Source organism: Protopterus annectens, chromosome 9.part0 (assembly GCF_019279795.1).
Source record: "Protopterus annectens isolate FY-2018-M chromosome 9.part0, PAN1.0, whole genome shotgun sequence".
Classification (NCBI taxonomy): Eukaryota; Metazoa; Chordata; order Ceratodontiformes; family Protopteridae; genus Protopterus; species Protopterus annectens.
Genome location: NC_056743.1, coordinates 608,324,542 through 608,347,857, shown reverse-complemented (window position 1 = coordinate 608,347,857; position 23,316 = coordinate 608,324,542). Strand labels below are relative to the sequence as shown.

Genomic DNA, 23,316 nt, shown 5'->3' with positions numbered 1-23,316 from the left:
TCCAGACTTCCCTAAAACCTGTTGAGTCAATATCTACTTGTAGCAATTCAGAACAGTTTGAGTCAATGCTTGGCATTTTTGTGTGCAAATGTATATACTTCAGTGTTTCTAATGCATTGTGATGCTTTTCAGACCGTATGGGTGATATACTTTTTTTCAGTGTTTGTATAAGTGGACCTTCTATTATACTAAAATCCTTGCTGAATCTTGATGTATCATTGGGCATAGCTAAAAGACTGCTGACGTCCTCAGAATTTGATGGAGCTTCTAGTCTTTTATTGCTTTCACCTGTCTGTGAAAATGCGAGTGCATAAAATTAAGAATATTTTTGTAAAACTCAATTTCCTTTATTCAGAGTTAGCCCATTTTCTTTCAAGTCATTCAACAGCTTTCTTAATGTCTTATGGTCGTTTTCATCTTTTCCATACTCTAATGTAATCACTACAGTTCTTTGCATTTCATGGCTTGTATCACTAATTTATTTTGTGTTAGAAACTGCCAGCAGCAGCAGTGTTTCAGTGTTTTTCTCTTACATTTCGTTATTAATATGGGGGCTGAAAATGTACTTCATTCATAGCTTTCCACCATTCTTTTTAATTAGGATGTCATCCATCCCACTACAGAGTCTCTTTCTTTGCATAGCAATACTCATATTGATGTAGTTTCTTAATTCCTCATGACTTTTTTTTACTGATGTCACTTGTTATCAATCAACATTTTTATTCCCTTGTCTTGTTGATAAATTTGTATATTTATTTTTTTAATCTGTAATTTTATTTGCTGTGTTACTCTAACAATATCTTGAGTGTCTAAGTATTATAGCTCGTCAGATTCTGTACACATATATATATATATATATATATATATATATATATATATATATATATATATATATATGGGTCTACCTGATAATGCCGACATGCCAAAACACCGACAATCAAATAACCGACACCACAAAACCAAAAGTTCAAAAACACAACGCTTCACATGCCCGACAAACCACAATCCTGACAATCAACAAAACAAACACCTTTTCCGAAAAACACACACACAACACAAGCACACCAAGCACCTTACAAACCAACACTAAACCTTACATACACAACTATCTATGCACTAACCTTAACCCAAACCCTAACCCTAACTCACATAATCCGCCCCTAATGCGCAAGTCTGTCACCAACGCACACTTACCTTACCTGCACCCTAACCCTAACTCACTTAATCCTCCCCTAACCCTAACGTCCGTCCCTACCATACACTTACCTTAACATGTCGATGTTCTCAGTGTCTGGATTTTCAACTGTCGGTCTTCTCCGTTGTCGATCTTCCGGTGTGAGTGTTCTCGTTGTTGGCGTTTTGGTTAAATCAGGTAGACCCATATATATATATATATATATATATATATATATATATATATATATATATATATATATATATATATATATATATATATATATATATATATATATATATATACACACACACACACACACCATCTTACTCATTCTTCTTGGCTCATTCTCGTTTTAAGTGTGTATTCTTGCCATTTCTTTTTTGTCATTTATACCTTTATCCTTAGAAAGATTGTAAAATGATTGTATTTTTTCACATTTTTCATATACTTTAACATAGGCTGGAACCTAGCCTGGCAAACAATGTACACTGACCCAATCTGTGGGTGGATACTGACCATCAAAATGTCTACAATGTGTCATGTACCTTCTTCTTAATGTTAGTAGCATCAGTGCATTTCTCTTTTTGTTTTTCATGCTAACACTTTGTTCTTCATTCCTTCATTGCACTCCTCAATCCAAGTTCGTACACTGTTAACTGTATTCATTTTTTCTTGGAATATATGTCAAAGGATGTTGCAAAATCTAATATTTTATCAGGTATCATTTCTGACTCTAGTAGGGATTTATTCCTCATTCTTCCTGATGTACAGGCTTATATAATTTGAGTTTTAATTGACAGTGCAGTATCTGCAAACTGACAGCTTCTTACTGGTGTTCTCAAGTCTTGTAATAATGTATGATGTCCTTCATGGATGCATCTGCAGTCATAACAACTGGGTTGTCCTGTCGTCAGGCAGCCCTTCAGTCGGCCGGATTCCAAAGTCCGGGTCCGGCTTCGGCTGATGTCGCACTTCACCTGACGTCATCTCTGTTGGTCTTCGGGTATATAAGCATCAGCCGACGCCATTTTCTTCAGTCTTTCTTGCCGCGTGGTGCCCGAAGCAGAAGCTGTTCGCAAGTGCCGGTCGGTCGGATCCAGAGATTACTTCTACCGAATACTACTTCGAAGACTTCTAAAGCTAAGTACCCCGTTGGGGACTCTTTCTTGCCTCAGCCGATGTCAGAAAAAGTTAATAATTGTTTAACCTGTGGGAAACAAATACCTCATAAAGATTTCCACTCTTACTGCCTGCCCTGTTTAGGCCCAGCCCACGACGTAGCAGCTTGTTCGTCCTGTGCTTCTTTCAACCGACGAACGCTTAGGCGTCGGTCAGAGTTTGCAGAACAGTTTTTCGGTTCTGACTTTGCGTACATTATGCCGTCGGACCCTCCGACTTGAATTCTGCCAAAAACATAAAGAAAAGGCCGACATCATGCGGTCCGCGGTTCCGCCGAAACCATGGTTAAGCAAACCGCGAGTGTCTCGGTTTCGGCCGCAAACGAGAAAACTGATCAAACTACACCTGAAACTATCACTACAACTGAGGTCCCTGCTAACACTCTTGAATCGGCCTCAGAAATTTTACCCACTACGGTGCTTACCACTGACTTATCAGACACCATTCCCTTGGATGTCTCTACCCCAGCACGTGGTGCTGCTAGGCCTCCAGCAGCCATGTCCATTAAGGCCTTCGCCAGGGCTAAAGCAGCCAAGACTACTAAAACAGTGCCTGTTACCCCCTTCCACCAGGCCCTCTGCCAGTTCTCAAATGCTTACCTAGGCAGAAGATTTAATTTCATTAATTAGAGGATCTCAATCTCACCCAGACAGGGCCTCTCAGCCCCAGAAAGAGACCTAGGGCAGAGCCCTGAGCCAGTGTCCTCTGATGATTCTGCTGATGAATCAGACATAACTGAACAGCCAGAGGCTCCTTTCTCCAATTTTGAGGATTCTGATGCTGAAGAATCCATTCCAGCTGCTTCCCTCAGAAGAATTCTCCTTTGAAACCTTGCATGCCATGCGAGAACAGTTCCAATGGCAGCAACAGGATTTTTCAGACTCCAGGAAAAGACTTAGGACTTTTTTGCACCTACCACAGCACAGGCCCTTAGCTATCCCTCCTGTTCTCTCTGTGGTGGATGATGCTTTCAATGATGCCTGCTCCGCTCCAGATTCTTTACCCCCAGCCCCTGCCAAACCAGACAGATTCTACAGGGTGCCAGATACTCATCACCACCTCTACAAGGCCCCTCTTGCAGACCCCGAAACTATATCCCAGGGTCCCAAGGCAGTAGCCACCATAGCTTAAAACCCTGTTCCTTCTGAAAGGGAAGCAAGATCATTAGACAGATGGGGTAAAAAGGTTTACACTTCAGCCACTCTTTCAGCTAGAGCTTTAAATTGTCAGTTTCACATGATACAATACCAAGAGTTTATGCTTGATCAGTTAACTAAAAAGCTAACCACTGATGAATCTCTTGATAAGAATTATGTATTAGAAATGGTAAATAACATACAGCAGGTTAGTAACCATTCTTTAAAAGGTGGCTATGATGCACTGGAGGCTTCATTTAGATCAGCCATGACTGGCACAGTAATTAGAAGGCATGCATGGCTAAAGGAGCAAGCTTTACCGGATCATGTTAAATCTAAATTGCTTGATGCTCCTATGGATAAATCAAGTTTGTTTGGTACACCTGCCCAGCAGGTTATGAAGAAAATGGAAGAAAAGGCAAAATCACTCCAGACAGTTAAAGAATTCTTGCAGGTTCAACCGCCAAGGTTTAGCAGGAACTGGCCTGCCAAAAATTGGTCCTTTCCTGACTCCACAAGACCTCAAAGGGGCAGGAATAGACGTTCCAGAGGCAGAAACCAATCCAGAGGAGGTGCCTACAGAGGACGACAGTGGCAAGGTAACAACAGAGGCACAGAATCAACACCTGCCTCTACATCAACACAGCCACAGTGACTTAAACCTAAATCCGCCAACCAGGGAACAAATAGCAGCTCCTCTAGGCGGAAAGCTCACATTATTTTCAAAAAACTGGCACCACATAACAAAGGACAAGTGGATTTTACGAACCATAGATCAAGGTTACCGGTTCCACTTCCACACTTTACCAGTCAAAAGAGGAATGCCAAACCTACCTCCAAATCAAAAAACAGAGGCTCTACAACAGATAATGGAATTAGCAAACATGAGAGCTGTGGAAAAAGTGCCAACAGCAGAGCAAGGAAAGGGTTCTACTCCAGACTATTCCTAGTTCCAAGAAAGGAAAAAGTTGGAGACCAATTCTAGACCTGTCTACCTAAATACTTACATCATTGTCCCAAAATTCAAAATGCTGACCCTACAGCAACTTCTTCCCATGCTGGGCAAGGAGTGTTGGCTGGTAACTCTAGATCTCAAGGAGGCATACCTGCACGTCCCCATTCGACCTATCTGCAGAAGATACCTCAGATTTCTTGCAGGATCAGAGCACTATCAATTCTCAGCATTGCCCTTTGGCTTATCTACTGCCCAGAGTATTCACAAAATGCCTGGCATCAGTAATCGCCCATTGCAGACTACAGGAATTCAAATTTATCCATACCTGGACGACTGTCTGATACAAGGGGACAACAAAAGCAAGCTGACAACAGATTTACAAAGGGTCATTTACTTGCTTCAAGCACTGGGATACACAGTCAATTTACAAAAGTCAAGGCTGATACCATCCCAGACAAGGACTTTCCTGGGAGCGGAATTGGACACAGTAAGACAAATGGCATTCCTAACTACAGAAAAACAAAAGAACTCCCTCTTTACTTCTTGGCACTAACAAATCTGAACAAGTTAACAGCAAGAAAGGTACTGCAGGCCTTGGGTTTCATGGCATCATGCATAATCTTGGTTCCATTTGCCAGACTACATATGAGAAAGCTTCAGTGGTACCTAAAGAATTTATGGTCCCAACACAGACACAGCCTAGAAACGGAAATCCCACTAATACCATGCTTAAAACAGGAGTTCCTATGGTGGGCTCACGCATGCCAGTCAAACCCAGGCCTGCCCTTCCGCAAAGGTCAAGCAAGCCAGACCATCACAACAGATGCTTCAGACCTGGGATGGGGCGCACATATGCTGGACAAATGCGTGCAAGGATTGTGGACACAGGACCAACTTCACCTGCACATCAACCTAAAAGAAATGCTGGCAGTAAAACTGGCAATCCAAAAGTTCAGACCATTTCTCAAGGAAGGCCAGTTGATGATAAGGACAGACAACACCACAGTCATGTGGTACATCAACAAACAGGGAGGCACTCATTCCTACCCCTATGCAGAATGACTTTGGAGCTGTGGACCCTGGCACTCAGCTACAACATCCAGTTACAGGCAATATTTGTACCAGGAAAAGAAAACTCTCTAGCAGATATGTTAAGCAGGACTACATCGGATGTCCACGAATGGCAGCTGCACCCGGATATCTTCAAGACCATCTCGAAGAAATGGGGAATGCCTCAGATAGATCTATTCGCATCACCTCTCAATCACCAGCTCAAAAAATTCTGCACAAGAACATTCCACCCACTAGCATGGAAAGTAGACTCGCTCTCCTTCAGCTGGAAAGGACTAACAGCATATGCATTCCCACCTCTTCCCTTGATACACAAAGTATTACTAAAAATCAAGGAGGAACGTCCAAGGATAATCCTGATAGCTCCAAACTGGCCAAGACAACATTGGTACCCACTGCTGAGGAGCATGTCTCGAACAATATGTGGCCAATACCCCTAATGCCTTTGATGCTAACTCAGAACAACTACAGCACCATGCATCCAAACCTAAAAACGTTGCAACTGACTGCATGGAACATCACATAGCAGCTGCTAATCCACAGCTTTCACAAAGAGTTAAAGACATTATTCTTGAAGCACGCAGACCTTCAACAAGAAGAAACTATGCTGGGAAATGGAAAAGGTTTGTCATTTGGAGCTCAGAAAGAGGTAAAGATGTATCAAACATAGATATGCCCAACATTCTGGAGTATCTGGCCGAACTACTTCATTCAGGTCTGTCCTATTCCTCCATCAAGATTCATGCATCAGCTATTTCAGCAGAATACAGCTTTGATCCACCTGTTTTTTCACACCCTTTGCTCAGGCAGTTCCTCAGAGGAATCAAGAATGTAAAACCTCCAAGGAAACCACCATTACCAGCCTGGGACTTGAACTTTGTGCTAGAAAAATTGACTCTATCACCTTTTGAACCAGCAGCAACAGCAGACCTGCAACACCTGTCATGGAAAACTGCTTTCCTACTGGCAATTACTTCAGCAAGGAGGGTTTCAGAATTACAGGCCTTAATGGCAGTGCAACCCTTTCTAATCTTCCACCAAGATAGAGTGTCCATGAGGACTAACCCTACATTTATGCCTAAGGTGGTATCCAGAGTGTCCTTAAACCAGGCAATCCACCTACCTACCTTCTTTCCCAACCCACAAAACAGAGGGGAAAGAATACTGCATACCTTGGATGTACATAGACAGCTACGCTACTACTTGGACAGAACAAAAAATAGCAGAAAGACTAACCAACTTTTCGTAGCCTATGCAACAGGAAGGGACGGAAAAGCTATTTCCAAGCAGACAATCTCCAAATGGATAGGAAATTGCATACGATTCTGTTACTCCTTCCATGGAAAGCAAATTCCACAGAACATAAGACCTCATTCTACAAGGGCAACAGCCACTACCACAGCCTTCTTACGAGTGGCTACCAAAGACATTATTGAGGTGGCTACTTGGACCTCCGTGCATACATTTGCCAAGCATTATAATTTACCTCTATATTCCAGATCCCGAGCAGGGTTTGCCACTGCTGTTCTGCAAGGGATCCTAAACACACCATAATCTACCTTTATCCTCCTCCCTAGTTGGCTATGGTATTCTACCCAGTTGTTATGACTGCAGATGCATCCATGAAGGACATAGTACAGTTTTGTACCTACCATAAATGTAGATGTCCGTGGATAGCATCTGCAGTCAGGATTACCCTCCCTCCTTCCCTCTGAGGTACTCCTAGGGTGTTTACCCTTCTAATAGCTAGCTAGTGGGGGGACTTCTTTCATGGTGTATTTGTTTGTATTTATGTACATACATGCTTATTTTTGTGTTTACCTCTATCTTTTGGAAACATTGGCATCTATCCAAAATTTTAGCCTTCTAGAGGGCTTCTGGCATCTGGGGCAAGAAACACTGAAGAAAATGGCGTCGGCTGATGCTTATATACCCGAAGACCAACAGAGATGATGTCGGGTGAAGTGCGACATCAGCCGAAGCCGGACCCGGACTTTGGAATCCGGCCGACTGAAGGGCTGCCTGACGACAGGACAACCCAGTTGTTATGACTGCAGATGCTATCCAATTCGGACATCTACATTTATGGTAGGTACAAAACTGTACTTTCTCTTGCCTTTCCCCATGCATAACATTCCTGAAATTCTGTATCACAAATCAGACAATGTTTTCAATCAAAGTCATTTTACATCTTTTTTAACTGCTTCTTGAAACATCTTCCTGTCTTGCTAGAGCCCCATAAGTGGAACTGTTCTTTTGCCTTATTTAGATCCCGTTTTAAGCATGCCATCTGCGGTGTAGTTAGAACAGTATCATATGTATTAAATCTTGTTGCCTACATTTTTCACTGTACACTTGTGTTTGACTTTTAATTAATCAATGCATGTCCTTCAGTGTTTTATTTTCTTTGGTTTCTTTCCTTTCCATTCATTTTTTTCAGGAGTGTTAGAATTATTATTCAACTTTTTTTTTTCTCCTTTTGAGTTTCTATCAATCTTTATTTTGTTACAGAAAAAAAATAAAGTATACATGTAAACAAAATGCAATTTTAATGAATTTTCTTAGTAATAAATAAAACTGCATTTTATTTTTCATTTTAAGTTTTTAAGTTATAAGGCTGCTTCAAATCCTCATGGTCGTAACAGTAGTAAAGATCACTACTGGACAGATTATGAGTACCACACAGACAAACCATGCTGTTTCATACATAAAATATAACACACACAGAGGACATGATTATCTGAAATAATTAGGCTGAACAATACCTATATGTAATTAACTGTACCTACAAAAAACTAACTGTAAAAAGATAACATTTACCATTCAAAATCATTTTAAAATTGCAGCACTGAACATAGGAATTATTTTACTACCAATAATCCACATAACATAATTCCTTAAATAGTCATTATTGCATATATCCTAGTCTTGCTTCCTGACCTCTGAGTACTGCAAAATAACAGTTACTGTCATTGCCTTCTACCAATCAAAGCACTTTAGTATTATTCAGTGGAAAAAAAATGGATTCCACTAGCCACGGTAAGTGTCCCTATGGGAAACCTCTACATAAAGCTGCTTGACATGCAGACATATGTTCGGGAATGCCCATATCTCACAATCCTACTATTAGATTTATTTTTTTGCAACTATAAAGTTATTTCTTTAAAAGAGGTGGTGATGTCTTTTTAAGGATTTGACAGTAGGAGTGGTTCATCCAAAATTCTGAAGATAAAATAAAATGAAAAAAAAAAGTCATGAGGTAAACATACCAAGATATGAATAATTTTATTGTTGAAGAAAAGGAAAACAGTTCTTGCTGAAGTGCAGTTATGTCTAGTGTTACAATTATAGAGTTTCCTTTCATTTTATTAGAACATTACACAAAGTAAAATGGTACCAAAAAGCCTTAGATGATGTCCTTTATGTCAGAGTCTCAAGTCATAGATATTGTACCATGTAAAGGAAATTGAAGTGACTAAATCACAGATTGTGATCTGTAGTAGGCTTGTGTTTTTAATATCTACAGATCATTCTAATAAATTTGGGGGAGGCCCTAAACTGGTTTGCCCTGCTAAACAGCAGTGAGTAGATGCGAGATGAAGCTGTTTAAGGAATCTGACTGAAAGCAGAACTTAAATTTATGATGCTGGCTCTAGGAAGTCTGCCTGCTTTAGATAAAGAGAGAATCAGCCAACAGAGCTGAATAAAATCTCTCTCAGTATAGAAATCTTTTTTATTCATATCCAAGTTTTTTCAAGTATTGAACCATATACATGGACTTAGGCATATGAAAGAAGTGATACAGAGGCTACAGGTATGATTAGGAAGAACAGAGAACAGGTCTTAATATGAAGATTGGAGTAATATGCTAATTAGAAAAAAAATCAGTATTAAAAAATACTGGAGTATTCTTCTCCATGGTTTTATGTTATCTGTTCTGCTTCTTTCAGCGACTTGCCGCTATGCACTCGGCATGCAGGACAAGACCATTCCAGATGAAGACATCTTCGCTTCCAGTTCCTGGTCCGAGTCCACAGCAGCCAAGTATGGCAGGTAAGGCAACTGCAAGTGATCATCATTACAGTTAAAGCTCAGAAAATCCAGATTTAACATCTGTGAGCTTGGTGACGTAGAAGTATACACTTGTTTAGATGGAAGTGATAACATATAAGAGAAAAGCAATAAGGAAGCAGTTTATTATATTTTGGAGGGTTGGCATAATGGTTAAGGTGTTTACCTTTGAAACACAAGGTGCAGAGTTTGATTCTCACATGGGGTAATTGTCTAGGCTTAGTAATCAATTAACCTATGAACCAGTGGTGCAGTAAATTACAGCTTGTAACATTTCTGGTAGTGAAGACTTCATTACACTGTCCAGTAATTTACTAGGCTTTCTTCTGTTAATGGTTATTATCAACAGTAATTGTAATTTATAGACAGCAGTAACTGTATTTACTTTAAGATGCTTGCACGCTATGCCCCTTTCTTACAGTATTAAAATTAAGCAATGCAAATCATTCTTTATTTCCATTTTGTTTTTGTCTTTGTCTTACTTGTCCTCATAGCTAAGTTGACTGGAAAAGCTTCTTGTAATCTAAGGCATCAGGTTGCTCAATAAGTCAAAAAGGTAGGGTTTCTTTATGAAAGTATCCTGCTAATACAGACTCGGTATGCTACTAGGAATACCATTGCTACATCAAGCATTTGCAGACTATGACAGGATTTCAGGGGAATTCAATCATATAGTATTCCAACATGAAACACTAGGAGAAGATTGCCAAGATGTGCATGCCTAAAAAGGGGGCATAGTACATTTGGTACACATGAAACACAAGACAGCACAGATGACTTGAACATCCTGAGAAGTTTACACTTTCTACAAATATGTGCACATAACCGCTGCCAGTAAAAATGCATGTAAAACCATTTGAAAGAACAGTACTGGTTAAAACATAGGCAAGCACTTCCACATTACTGCAGTACATTGTCCTACATATAGTTAGGACCGTATATAAAAACAGGTTGTGCTACAATCTATGTGGTGTTAGCACCAGTGTTAGTTGGGGAGGGAGGTATACGAAAGTGGCAAATGGGAGCATAAAGCTCACAGAAGTATTGTTACAAGAAATGTGTTGCAGGATGAGATGCTGATAAATGTTAGTGAAGTGGGAATTATTGTATGGTGTGAGGACCCAGTTTTTATAGAAAAGGATGGGATGGCAGGAAGGGAGTGAGAGCAGCAAGAAAAAGGGAAGTGGATCAACAAAGGCACATGGAAAGACTGCATATCACAAACATACATAGGCAAACATCACAGATGAAACATACAATGTTAGATATGACATGAACGGTAAGGTGACAAAATGGATAGGTGTGTATGTTTATGTGTGTGTGTGTATGTGTGTGTGTATATATATATATATATATATATATATATATATATATATATATATACATACACACACACACTTGATGCATTTATTGTACCTTAGCTAATAACTAAACACCTTACCCTTGCCCATTAACCCATACCACTGCCAGAGGAAGTGTTGGACAGCAAACCTGATGTTGCAAGCAACTAGAAAAAGGAAAATCATCAGTGAATACCTCATATCACTCCTCCAAAGTTTAAGATTGCATGTTTCACTTTTAATATAATTTTACATTTAATGCAAACAAATTTCACTATCATGGTATTCGTCCCCAGCTGTTTGAAGTACTTCATCACATTTCTTGAGAGTTTAGAGAGAATCATTTATCTGCAATACAAAGATTTCTTACTGCATATCCAGTCACTTATCTGTAATACAAAGATTTCTTACTGCATATCCAGTTGCACATTCTAGTGAACGTCTACTGCATACATAACAGATAGTACTGTAATGTGATTCATACCAGTACTGTGGGTAGCCTGTCAATATCGCCAGTTCATATTACATGGGAAGTGTAGATTACAAACAGTACTAACACAGTACTAGTGTGCTGCACAGTGACCTCATTTTAGAAACGCATGAAATACATGCATATGTGTACCCTCCTGTATTTGTTAACATGTAAAGTGTGATGAATGCATCAACAAATTGTGCGTATCCCTCTGCTTCACTTACCTGTGGAGGCAGTTTTTCCTCATCCATTTGAGGTGCAACTTTACTTTAGGACAGATAAAGTATTTCATTTAGTGTTATCAACAGGCAGCATGACATTCCAATGTCAGCGGATTGTATATGGCTGCATTACCATGAGTAATATCCTAATCAATGCCCTGGAACATCATGGTCTGGCAATGATTAGATATGGTGGACTGCATGTCCAAATAAGTGGTGGGGAGGTCATTGTCTGCAGGTTGAATGCAATATGCAGCCATGACCGCACATGAAACAGTGCTTACAGCATGTGACAGACTCTGTTTGTGTCACAGCCAAGTTGATTTTCATGCTTCAAAAGAAAAGCTGGTAACATTTAGCTGGTAACATTTAACTGGTAACATTTAGCTGGTAACATTTAGCTGGTAACATTTAACTGGTAACATTTAGCTGGTAACATTTAGCTGGTAACATTTAGCTGGTAACATTTAACTGGTATCCAGAGCATAGGTCTGAGATTAAAAGGAAGGTTGAGACAAACGCATTATTCAGACATTTACATGAATTTCGAACACATGCATTTAAATTTAGCTGGTAACATTTAACTGGTAACATGGGCATTAGCTGGTAATATTCTGTTATGAATGGATAACATTTAGCTGGTAACATTTTCTGAGCTAGTAACATTTAGCTGGTAACATTTAACTGGTAACATTTAGCTGGTAACATTTAACTGGTAACATTTAACTGGTAACATTTAGCTGGTAACATTTAACTGGTAACATTTAGCCGGTAACATTTAGCTGGTAACATTTTCTGCATTATCAAATTCGGCATAGCATATCTCTACATAAAAGTCAAACTTTTAAGCCCTGCATTTCATTCTTGCATCGAGTAATTTAATCTTCCCTTGTTTCCTCACAAGACTGCTGAACCAACAATTTTCATTACTGCAAATCTTCATTTTGTCTCAATATTTCTTCAAATCAAGCATTAGCATCTCTGATTTTGAATGGTAACATATTTTCAAGCTAAAGTCTTAGATTCAAAAATTTAAGCTGTAATTTACTGAGTGAAATTGTAGAGAAGCCAGAATAAATACAGGGTACAATGCCCCCTCATGTCACACTTGAGTATGCTATAAAAGTATTTTAACACTTTTAGCCATTAAGAGGAAGAAAACAATGAATTAGCAGTACTGAGATCAGTAGCATAAGAAACATTTCAGGCATAATGCAAGACAAACCGTATCTTCCATATGTATGTAAGTGTTTCAGTTATTTGTCTGGAAATCAGTGGGTCCAGTATTCAATAGAGGCTTATGTGGCTAAACCAAATGCAGTGAGCAATGCTGAGAGTTTGGAGATTTGCATAATTCACTGACGAGATTTAATTGTGTGTAGTATCAAAAATAGTAAAGTTGGTGAAAGGCTGCTGAGAAAGTTAGATCTGACAATTATTGGAGCACTGCAGTTGTAGCTAGGCTGTCTGATGCATATTTTATTTATATATATATATATATATATATATATATATATATATATATATATATATATATATATATATACACACACACACACACAATAGATGGATATTATATAAACTATATTTCTTTGCTGTATCAACATGCTTGTGAAAGAACAAAAATGGATTTTGAACATATATCATAAATGGAAAATAAAAGTTCAAACTTTTTGATAGTATGTTTTCTTCAAAAAGAACCTTATAAAGGTAAAAAAGTAAGTTAGTGTCGAGACTCTTTCCGAAAAAGACTTAATTCAAAATGTCAGTTTTAATTTTTATTTTACTTCACTCACTGTTCATAATCTAATTTGTTTTTGCTTCCGGTAAGTTGCAGTGCTGACATCTTTTGGATAGTAGATAAAGCACATGGCATATGGACCAGGGATATTCACTGCTAATCAAACCTACAAATCCCACCACTCTCTCTGTCTAAAACACTTAAACTGGTTGGAACTACCCCACCTGCTTCTCCTCTTGCAACTTCAGATTATTCACTCTGTCCTTTACCAACCTTCTTTCTGTCCTAGCTTAGCTCGTCTGATCTCCTTGTACATCCTCTCTAGGTCCCTCCGAAGCTCAGACCAAAACCTATTACACATCTACAAACCCAAGAGCAAGTATGGTCAAAACGTCTGTAGCTATCACCCTGCCATCTCCTGGAACAAACTTCCACTAGAGTTTCAACAACCAAACGTATTCAAATCAGCTGCCCAAGACTCATTAAAAAACACTGGATATGCCACTGTACTCACCCTCCTTAAACCCCATCCTTTCCTATCTCTAATCCTCTGTTTGCCTTCTACACATTCCTGTTTTACATTCCACAACCATCTGTCTTGCTCCCCTAACTGTCTTATTTTTGTCTTTTGCTGCCTTTCATTCATCCTTACTAATATACCCCCTGCATATATTTTCATATTACAACTATCTGGTTGTATTTACATCAACTGCATCATTCTTTTATCTCTCTCTATATTAAGAGATTTCCTAATGTAATATCAACATATCTTCTATATTATCAATGATTGTACTTTTTTCTTTAGTTAGAATGTAAGATTTTTTGTATACTTTGAGGTTATTGCATTGTTAATACTTTCTTTGTGCAATTTTGCTGAAATGTAAATAATGTGGAGTTTTTCTACCCGGACCTCTGCTGGAAAAGGGCTATGAGCTCATCCGGACAAACCTGGTCAGCAAATGCAAAACAGATAAATAATAAAATAAATCAATGTTGTGTTCAGCCAAGCTGCAATCATACATCAGACTTCAGGATGTGTGAGGATGACAACATGATAGTAGAACAGGCCCCTCATGTATGTGAGCACAGTCTTATTCTCTTGTTTACTTTTAACTAATTTAGTTACATAGTAATTCATTCCTTCATTCATTTGTTAACTGGGAAGGTATAAGCTGTTTCAAGTGACTCATTTTTTCACATCTAAGACATAAGAAAGACAAGTTAATCTTTCTGTGTGCATCACACAGACGAGAAAATGGAAGAATATAGATAATGACAGGAAAAAACACAAATGAATGGTAACAAAACATCAGTATCTGAATAAAATATGCATTGATAGACGAATGAGATAAAGTTTAAAATGACAAGAGAGGATGAACTATTGTTACAAAAGTTTGATAATTTTAAAGAGCATTTATAGTGGCTTACAAATATTTTTGGGGTAAGGTGAGGGGCAGAATCTATGCCTGGTGAAGAGAATTGCTCTTACTGCTTCTTGCTGCTGGAAAGACTTGTCGCAAAGAAACAGATAATGTGTAGAAAAAAAGAAGGATGAACATGAAGTAAACAAACATTTAGAAACTGGTTTGTCTCTCCTACAGTTACCTGAAGTGAAATTACTTGAGCGTCAGTAGTACAAAGAAAAAAAATGACAAGATGAAAGGCATAAGGCCAAACGCTGTTTTCCATCGGGATTCATTACTGGTGCACTTTCTCTATACTGGCAATGCTTCACTTATTGAGGTTAATTTGTCCCATTTTCTGAAGTGGTGTGACCATTTAGTTGGTGTATACAAGGTTTAGGGTGCACTGGGGGGGGTGCCCTCTTAAATAGTAGTTAAAATTGATTTATTCTGCCTTCTGTGTTGCTGGCATCTTTCTTTTGTCCTTTTAGCTCCTTGGCTTTTAGGAAGCCAGCATTACATAGTAAAGCCAAACCAGTGAGGTGAGGAAATTGCCTCTTTCACTAGTAGATCAGAGTAGACAATGAATCATCAGATCTTAAAGTGATTTGAAGAGTTATGGTGCTCTGTGTACTGCTGAACACCAGCAGGAAAAAGTCACACTCAAGCTTATAGATCAATATATTTTTAGCTGTGGCTGAGAGAGAGTCTGCAGTTAGCAGGCTAGTGAACTTACTAGTGAATTTTAGGCAATACCTTTTAGGTGACATATATAGAGAGGTATTGATATATATCGAGATATAGAAATAATTTGTGACTGGAATGATCACAGTGTCATTGTTCTGAATATTGATGTACTGGTGGCAAAATATGGTCTGAGGATTACCCAGGGGTGGGCTTAATCAACAGCAATTGTATTTCAAGATGAGCAAGCCTCCCTGCACCCCTCATGCGGGTAAGTCTATGCTACAATCCCCCCTCTGCTAATTATATAAACTAACTCCATGATTGCAAAATGCACAGGAAAAGGGTATATTCCCCTGCCTGGGAATTGCTGTTCTCTTCCACCTGATGAGGATATGTTTTTGCTGACCAAATCGTGTTGATAAAACAGATATTAAATAGTAAAGCCATATGTGTGTGTATGTGTGTATATATATATATATATATATATATATATATATATATATATATATATATATATATATATATATATGTTTGTGTGCATATATATATATATATATATATATATATATATATATATATATATATATCTTTATACTGTGGCATCATTCTTGGTGAGGGTAAGATGCTACTCAAGGTCAGGGTCATACCGGCCTGGGCTACATGATCAAAGCGCTCCTGTACGTCTTTTTTCATGTAGTCCAGGGAGGTACGTCTCAGGTCATTCACACCAGCATGGACAATGATGGAGTCATACTTGTACTTGCTTTGGAGTGACCCAAGTGCTTGTGTTATGTGACAGATGCTGGCACCCGACATGCAGCTTACAGTGACTTTCTTCTTGTTCAGCCTGGTGAGTGGGACGTCAGTGTATCTGACAATAGAGTCACCTATTACAAGTGTATTAGGTGTGTTGTTTAGCCTTAAGGGCTGTGACTGTGTGACACACTGACTTTGTGAGCTATGTGCTACGTGGATATTGTTTCATGGTAGGTGTTGCTTGGATGTCTGCTTTGGAGGTCTCTGCTGCTTAGGCAGATTTTTATTTAGAGCCTCCGAGTATGTTTTTGTGTGTTTATGTGTTTGGTTTGCTGATGCAATAGGTCTGTGTGAGACTGGATTTGTGGTGTGTGTGGTTACCTTCTCCTCCTGACAGGCTGTGCCAGTACTGGGTTGAGAGAGCTTAGCCTCCAGTTTGGCTATATAGTTGCATCTCTCACATATATTTGAGCTTGTTGGGAGGAGGAGAGGGTGGTCTGTATACATAAGGCAGTTGTAACATTGCCTCAAGATTCCCAGATTCACCAGCTGGACTGGAGAGTAAACTCGAAACTGACCTTTGGACATGCCTGAATAATATAGGGAACTACTTATTGACTGATCAGAAAGAACCAATAGGGAGCAAGTGCTTTGAAGGAGTATAAAGAGGATGTAGTGCTTTAGTTTGTGTTTACCTATGATATTACTTATATGAGCAAGTGCAGGGCTTTATAATGAGAATAGAGTGCTTAATTTGAGATTTAGAGCAGTTCTAAGGGAAAAAGTGAAGAGTAGACTTTGTGGAGCCGGGAATAGTTTAAGCGTGTTTAAGCGATGCTGCTCTGTGCGCAAGACCGCACTAAAAGATGGTTGCAGGGTTTTAAGAGATAGAGATCAAGGAGTTTAGAATTGACCCAAAATGGCCAATAAAACTACAGCTTCTAGGCAGTAACCACTCCTACAGGGAAGACAGGCTGTTCAGTGTTAACCACTGCCACTGGTGAACACAGAGACTTCCCTTTAGTCCAAGCAAGCACTGGCCTCCAAGAAACTTACAAACAGTTCAGAACAGCAAATCTGTAACTGAACTTTCTTAAATTTCAGAAAGTGGGGAAAAAATATATATATGTATATATATATATATATATATATATATATATATATATATAAGACCGAAACTGTTTATTGAAGCACTTTTCGTCCCCCTTAATTGAGGGACTTCCTCAGATAAAGAACAAATAAAACAAACAGTTATTTAATCAGCCAAATGAAGTCATATGACCGTAGAAAACAATGAAATCCTACTATTTGAAAGCCTTCTCATTAATCACTTTTCAAAGTCACTCTAAAAACATATTCATTACTTAAAGCTGCCTAACTAATAAAATTATATTAGGTTGTATGTTCCACAACCATAACAGCTGTTTGGTTTTTAATTTTTCACACATATTTCTGAATTAAATAATGCTACTAAAAAGTATGACAAAAAATACGTGTTAACGTATATATATATATATAATGTATCTTACAAGATCCCCCTCTCACATTAAAAACCAGATGTGGATGTTATAAACATTTTTGTTTGTTTTTAAAACACAAAGACCTGTTAAAACTCTTTGATAGGCACTGTACTGAACTTTTGGAACTAATGTGTGCGCGCTATCAGAAAACAGCAGCTATTCTAGTTAAGGAAGCAACAGTGTTAGACAACATTAAAGTGGGCGTGGATTTCCAACGTTACTGCTTTGAATATGATAGGATTTTCTATCTAGTACATTACAAAACTCAAAACTACAAAAATAAAAAAGCTGAATAGGGATCGTTACACATACAGAATGGGTGTGGTGTACCCTAAACCACCTCCCTCTCAGACCAATGTTTCATACAGGCAGAACGAGACTGATGGGGCACTTGAAAATTCTGATATAACTGGAAGGCCCTTAGGGAATCACCTGGATGTTGAGCAAAATGTAACTACCATTAGAAGGAGTGAATGCATTGCTAACAACAGGACAGTACGGGCTATATCAAACAACCAGAACACTGTCAGAGTAAATGAAGCAGGGCCTTCGCACCAGACAGAAAATTTTCAGAACAGGGCATTCTGTCATCCCCCGCATTAGGATGGAACCCATCAGAAAAACAACTGCAACAAATAGAACAACAGGAACAAACGGAGGAGATAAATAAACTTAAGGTAGACCCTGCGAATGTTTGTAATATTATTTTAAAATCCGGTCATGATTTTAAAATATATAATTTTACTAACTTACAAATTGACCGCAAATTGTTGATTTACTAGCCAAAAGCCAGAGCTTTGTACCATCTTGTAAAGCAGACATAGCTAAAACTTTGATTGATTTAAAACTCTTTGTGAGGAAACTCAATTTTACTCTGTTACTAGGCCAAAATAATAACAACAAAAGTGTTTCTAATATAACAAGCACTTTTTTATCCACCTTTACACCCTGTGTTAGCTCTTTTTGAATGGGTATGTGAGTTAGACATATGGAATGCCACTGAGCAGAACAATAGTCATGTAACTGTTGAATCTAATATTCGTAAAGACGAGACACTACTGTTGGAAGGTTTGAAACAAGCAGTGGTACGTGTGATGCATCCTGACAAGAGGGGAGGGCTGGCTGTAATGAATACTGATGAATACATTAGTAAGATGGATGAAGTGTTAAATAGCAACACATATGTTGAGGTTACTAAACCCGAAGATAACAATGCCTATTCTAGGATTTGTTCATTTTTGAATGATATGTTCATTGATGCTAGAATCGACATGGACTTGTATAATTTTTCTATCTATGCCAGCATTCCAGATACCTATTTTCTTTGGTATCCCGAAAATTCATAAAAACGTTAATGACTCCCCCATGAGACCATTAGTCGATGCGAGAAATAGCATTACATACCCCCTTGCTAAAGTAATAGACCATATTTTAAAGAAATATGTTATCCAGGAGAGTCAGTTTTGTAAAGACTCATGGATGTTGCTTTCGAACATCAACGTTTTAGATTATGAGACCAATTTTAATTTTTTAACAGTGGATATTAAGGATCTGTACTCCTCGATACCCCATCTTGAAGGAGTAGAGTGGGTTAGCTATATGATGCGTAGTAAAGGAGCTCCTTCTACTGAAGTTTCCCTTATTGAGGAACTTTTAGATATTATTCTATTGCAAAACTTCTTTACCTTTAACAACAAATACTATTTGCAGAAAATTGGCATGCTTGTGGAGCCAACTTCGCCAGTTTAGTGATGACTTATTGGAAACAGCATTATATTAAGAGTGATCCATTAATAGCCAGCCAGATATTTTATTATACACGTTTTTTTGGACGATACCTTTATGATTATAGATGGGGACAAAACAAAAGCTGTTGAGTTAGTGACATATTTTAATACAACCACACAATTTGTTACATTCACTGCCAATTTCAGTACTGAAAGGATAGCATATCTTGATGTGTTCTATCTAAAGATGATGTTATTAAGTGCTACATCGCTAAGATATTTCAAAAGGAGACTTATTCTAATTCCTTTCTCCATTACAGTAGCTGCCATCCTTTCCACCAGAAACAATCGGTGGTCAAAGGACAGTTAGTGAGGGCAGCCCATATGATAACTAAGGATAAAGAATTTATTTAGAATGCAACAATTTGAAGATGATGTTTAAGAAAAGGGGCTACCCGGTTACATTGATTAGTAACTTGATCAAGGAAGTCCAAAGTAAGAGATTATTGGGTATTTTTAATCCCATTTTGTATGTCAAGGATAGACCATCTCTTAGCACTGAACCAGAAGTAAGTAGAGCTGGACAGAGAGATTTGTTTAGTACGTGCTCCTTGATTACTCAGTATAGTATTAATGCCCCTATCATCTATATAATCATCAGCAAAAATTGGCCATTTATCAGGAACAGCACAACAATAAGACAGAAATTACAGGAATCACCTAGAATATTTTTCCAATGAGGCCAAAATTTAAAAGGTTTATTACAGTGGAACCATAGGAACCTTAGTTTGAGGAAAGGCATGTTTAAATGCAACATTTGTAATTTCTGTAAGTATATGGATACTGGTCAAGGATTTACACTTAGGAGGCAAAAATATTATACTCAATTTAAATAAAATTGTCAAACAAGAGCCGTGGTATATGTGGCTCAGTGTCAAGAGTGCCCGGCCTTCTATATTGGTAAAATGGATAGAAGGCTGAGAGATTGGGTATATGAACATCTTTACCACATCAGTAGGTTGAAACAGGAGAATGCTTTGGCGCGACATAGTGGAGTCCACCCCGAGGACAGGTTTAATTTAGCACTACTGATTGTTCCTGAATTGTTCCCGATGGGAGAGGGGGTCCTGAATCACTCCTATTGGAAAGATTGGAGCTTAGGTGGCAACTACGTACTAGTGCTTGTCAATTTCCAGGCTTGAATGAAGTGTATTCGATTCTTTGCATCTTGAAGCTGAAAAACCTTGAGAGATGGGAAAGAATATATATAATATATTTTTATAAATGTTTTTGTTGTTTGACTTGTTTATAAGTTTATAGACTTTATAATGATCTGACTTGTTTATAAGTTTATAGACTTTATAATGATCTTAAATATAAGAAGTATTGTTTTAAAAAACAAACAAAAATGTATATAACATCCACATCTGGTTTTTAATATGAGTGGGGATCTTGTAAGATAAATTATATATATTCGTTAACAAGTATTTTTTGTCCTAGTTTTCAGTAGCATTATTTAATTCAGAAATACATGTGAAAAATTAAAAAACAAACAGCTGTTATGGTTGTGGAACATACAACCTAATATAATTTTATTAGTTCAGCAGCTTTAAGTAATGAATATGTTTTTAGAGTGACTTTGAAGCGTGATTAATGAAAAGGCTTTCAAATAGTTGGATTTCATTGGTTTTTACGGGTCTATATTATAAACAGGAACGTTTACTTACCCGAATACCTAAACGTCGGCACATATTCCATGAACCGCAAATACACTGAATGCCCTAAACCGCGAAATTCAAAAAGTCGCACTGTCATAGTTGTCCCACCCCACTGCCTGCTACATACTACCTACACAAACAAACTAAATAAGCCACATACATACACTAACCAAAACCCTACTTCTAACCCTTCATTAAATCTTGCATATACCACCATGTATGCACTTAACTTAACCCACACCCTAACCCTAAGGTCCGTAACTATCGCACACTTACCTTAAAAAGCTAAACCCAAACAAACTAAATAATCCACACACATTCACTTAACAAAACCCTACTTCTTACTCTACACTAAATCTAACATACATTACCATCTATGCACTTACCTTAACCCGCACCTTAACCCTAAGGTCTGTAACTATCGCACACTTAACTTACAGAGCTATACCACAGAAGGGCCAACCATGACGATTCAATGTTTCTGATTTTGCACTTATGGACGATCTATGTTTTCGCAGTTCGATGAAGACTTGGTAACGTTTAGGTGTTCGGGTAAGTAAACGTTCGTGCTTATAATATAGAGCCGTTTTTATGATTATATGACTTAATTTGGCTGATTATTTAAATTGTTTGTATTATTTGTTCTTTATCTGAGGAAGTCCCTCAATTAAGGGGGACGAAAAGCACTTCAATAAACAGTTTTGGTCTTAAGCTTGAGCTTTCTTTAGCGTGTTTTATACTGTGTTTTTTTTGTTTTACTTTCAACAGTTTCAATATTTAAATGAATTCAAAGTTTGGTGAAACTTTTGGGTGGGGATTAGATGACAGCTTGTAGAGTAGTAAATAAGACTGTTAAATTCTATAGAACAAGATTTAGGACTGTCAAGAAGCTAAGCCATTCTATTTTTACAAAAGTCTGTATTTCTTTATTTCCTTTCTAAATGAACTTTGCAAAGCAAGGGTGTTGTCACAGTTTGCCCAGACAAAATTAGTTTTCAACCATTTACAAACATTAGTCCTAAAATGCATTATCATTTTGAATTTGCAAGTAAACCATGGACATTCTTCCTTTAAAGTCACTGCATTTAACAGAATATACTAAATTTTAGATGGGAAGTAATACATGTAAACAGTTTCATTACACCCCAAACATTTTCCAGAATGTAAGGGTATGACACAAGTAAAGAGGCTAGAGCAGCCAGAAACCATAAGTGGTGGGATTTTTGTTCTTCTGAAGCTTATGATTTTACTTCCCTAAAATATAAAATGTTCCTGTATACTCTATTACATATATAATGATAGACAGATATATTGTATCTGCAGATGTCTGAGATTTTTGAAGCATTTTTAATTATTTCTGTTAATAGCACTTTTTTTTTTTGCTGATCATGGATTAATTGCGGTTTCAACATGAATGGCTGATAAAAATGACAAGCAGAGCCCTCAGCATAACATGTGGCCTAGTAAACAAACTGCCTTAGTGAAGTACTCTAGTAATCATTAGATGTTCTTCATGTTTCACTGTTGCAGTCATTACATTTGGGTTACCGGCTTGCAGTAGCCCTCAGTCAGCCTGATTAACAAAATCTTGGGTTCTGCGTCGGTTGCTGTCCCTTCTTCTATGACGTCAGGTCGTCAGGGGTATAAAACATGCAGCCGATGCCATTACATCAGTCTTTCTTGCCGAGCGGTGCCTGAAGCAGAAGCAGTTCGCGAGTGCCGGTCGGCAGACTCCTGAAATTTTCGTTTTCGAGTTTCAGAACCGAAGTCTTCACCTAAAGCTAAGTACCCAGTTGGGGAAACTTTTTTCTTGCTCCTTACCAATGTCAGTAAGAGTTAATAATTGCATTACTTGTGGAAAGCAAATGCCTCACAAAGATTTTCATTCGTACTGTATTCCTTGCCTAGGCCCTGACCACAACGTACCTTGCTGTCGGTTTTGTGCTTTATTTAATCAGCGCACTATCCGTCATCGGTATATTTTCGCCTCTAAATATTTTGGTTCTTGGTTTAATTATCCAGAAATGCCATTGGTTAGCCATCCGACTACCGGGATTCCAAAAAAAAGCAAAGATAAAGACAGAGACAGGCCACCGAGGTCCAAAGCTGCCGAAGACACTTCTCCTAAGCCAGTCGCCAGTT

At 38.1% G+C, this 23,316-nt stretch overlaps 1 protein-coding gene across 5 annotated transcripts in view; it reads left to right on the top strand.

Annotated features, from left to right (window-relative positions):
* The window catches only part of DDR1 (discoidin domain receptor tyrosine kinase 1), a 1,200,914-nt gene that overhangs the window by 904,435 nt on the left and 273,163 nt on the right, over positions 1-23,316 (top strand). For all 5 annotated transcript variants that reach the window (XM_044083163.1, XM_044083162.1, XM_044083159.1 and 2 more), the window contains one exon: positions 9,469-9,571. In XM_044083163.1, the coding sequence (XP_043939098.1) occupies positions 9,469-9,571 (103 nt within the window). The remainder of the gene's footprint in view (positions 1-9,468; positions 9,572-23,316) is intronic.